At 50.1% G+C, this 2146-nt stretch overlaps 1 protein-coding gene across 4 annotated transcripts in view; it reads left to right on the top strand.

Moving 5' to 3' along the window:
- The first annotated feature begins 388 nt into the window (after positions 1–388).
- Positions 389–2146, top strand: part of MORN4 (MORN repeat containing 4) — a 14430-nt gene continuing 12672 nt past the window's right edge. For 2 of the 4 annotated variants that reach the window (XM_008573231.1, XM_008573230.1), the window contains exon 1: positions 389–629. In XM_008573231.1, coding sequence (XP_008571453.1) covers positions 389–629 — 241 coding nt within the window. The remainder of the gene's footprint in view (positions 630–2146) is intronic. The other 2 variants (XM_008573233.1, XM_008573232.1) reach the window with 1 other exon arrangement.

The following is a 2146-nucleotide window of genomic DNA, read 5'->3' as shown; positions in this document are numbered from 1 at the left end:
CCGAACCCGGGGCCTTGGTGTTATCAGCACCACACTCTCCCGAGTGAGCCACGGGCCGCCCGCGAAAGTGTCTTTATATCACAGTGCCTGGCACAGGGTTATTAATGGGCAGTTGCCCTGTCCCCCGCGTCATAATTTACAAAGCAGTACCTCTAAAGCCAGATTCAGGTTCTATCCTTAAACTCCGCGGCGGGGCCATTTACAACTGTGGGGGTCGGGGCCGCTTGAGCTGGTGGTCACTGTTGCTTCGGACGCAGGTTTGGTTTTGATTGGGGCTAACACTTCGGATAGGCTGTCTCTGGGTGCCGAGGCACGACCGCGGGTGCAGCCCCACCCCTATTTCAGGTGTTCGGCCGGGGCTCTCGAAAACAGTCCGCCCCGCACAAAGATGGCGCGGGGGCGGGCTGAGCCAATGGGAGGTGGCGTTGCTCCCCGTTGCCTAGATAACAGCCAATGGGCCGCGGGAATTGTGGCCAGTGCGGCTGCACGGGATGGCGGCGTCAAGTGGGGCAGGCGCTGCTGGAGGCGGCGGAGTGGAAGGTGGCAACGCGGAGCCGGGCCGAGCAAGGGTTCGGGCGGCTGGAGCCCCGCGTCGGGGCGTGACGGTCATCCCGGAAGGCCGAGCCCAGGTTGGCTGGCGGCGGGGTCGGAGGGGGCCGGGAGAGTGTGGTCGGCCAGGTAGGGACTGAGGAGCCGAGCAGGAGATGACTGGGGCTGGGAGCGCAGTTCCATCCTGGACGCGCTGACCGGAGGGCAGCTGCCCGTGGGGGTCCCAAACCGGGGCCTCCCGTCTAGACCGCGGGGTCCGAGGCCTGGGAGAGCCCATGGCACCCTGGTTAGCGAGCGTGGGGTGCGGGGCTGCGTCAGGAGGGAACGGCAGACCTGTGTGAGCTGAAGACCCTGCCGGGGCGGGAGAGCAGAGCCGGGGGAGAGGGAAAGCGGGGCTGCAGTGCAAGAATGGGGTGGGAGCAGGTGTTACCTGGTTGAGGTCTAGGGCTTTGTTTGCTCTGGGCCCGGCTCTGCCACATTCTGGTGGAGAGACGCCCCACCTATTGAGGCTTGGGAATTAGGACACCTCAGTTCGTTGATGAGTGGCATCCCTGCAGTATTAGCATCTCCGAACTGCTTAGGCACCAGCAGGAATAACTCCGCTGTATTAGGACCCGATCCAGGCATTTGCCTTTCTCTTGAAATAGAAGAGTATTCTGGCAGTGCCCATCACCCCCAAGTCGTAGTCGTTGTCTTTTTTTTTTTTTTATTTTAAACCTGGTGCCAATATTTTCTTCCCACTTTCTTCAATCTTACCATCTCACAGTCTTCCTAAATAAGACCTTTATATAGTAACAGTACATTTGTCTACTTTTCAGGTGGGGCAAGGGGAGGTTAGACATAATAAAAATCAGTTATTTAAGATCATTTAAAAACACTTAAAAAATACTTGACTTTTTGTTTTAGGTTCCTAATAATCCTAATCTTTGATCACAAAAGCCTTCATTTTCGTCTCTTTAGTAGTCAAAAAGCACAGACTTCTTTATAACTGAAAGAACTTTGACAAGACTGTCATACTCTGGGAAGGGTGGCTTTGAGGGGACAATGCGAAGGTATATGTGAATAGTTAAGGTGGCTGCCTCCAAACAATATTCTCTAATTGAAAATCTATTCATTTATGTTAGGTTTTTTTTTTTTTTTTAAATCCTCTTAACTTGGACAAGGTTACTATGAATGCATAAATGTTCTTTAATAAGTTTGATTTCTTAAATCAAAAAAAAGATAAGCAGAATGGAAATAAAAATTGCCATTACTGTCTTAGAGTTCTATTTGGAAATGTCTGGGGCAGAGGAAAATAAAGGTAGCAGGGGTATAGTCTATTGTGTAGGCTAATAGTGTATTGGTTTACAGAAACAAAATAGTAATTTTCTTTTAGGTAAATGTTTGGACTGATCCTTTGCAACCCATCTATCAAGAGTGCAGAAGGGGTGGGTGTCTTTTTAGAAGCATGGATACATTCATGTGTATATCTGGAGGCTAACACTTTAGGCCATCTATTCTCTTTTTAAAAGATTGTTTGAATAACTGATACAAATACTGATTTGTATCCCTTATAAAAGTATTGGGCTTTTCAATCTTCCTTAGCTATCCTTTATTA

The sequence above is a fragment of the Galeopterus variegatus genome, unplaced genomic scaffold (assembly GCF_000696425.1).
Source record: "Galeopterus variegatus unplaced genomic scaffold, G_variegatus-3.0.2 Scaffold891, whole genome shotgun sequence".
NCBI classification, from domain to species: domain Eukaryota; kingdom Metazoa; phylum Chordata; class Mammalia; order Dermoptera; family Cynocephalidae; genus Galeopterus; species Galeopterus variegatus.
The sequence above is the reverse complement of the archived record's forward strand: the minus strand, read 5'-3'. Positions and strand labels throughout refer to the sequence as shown.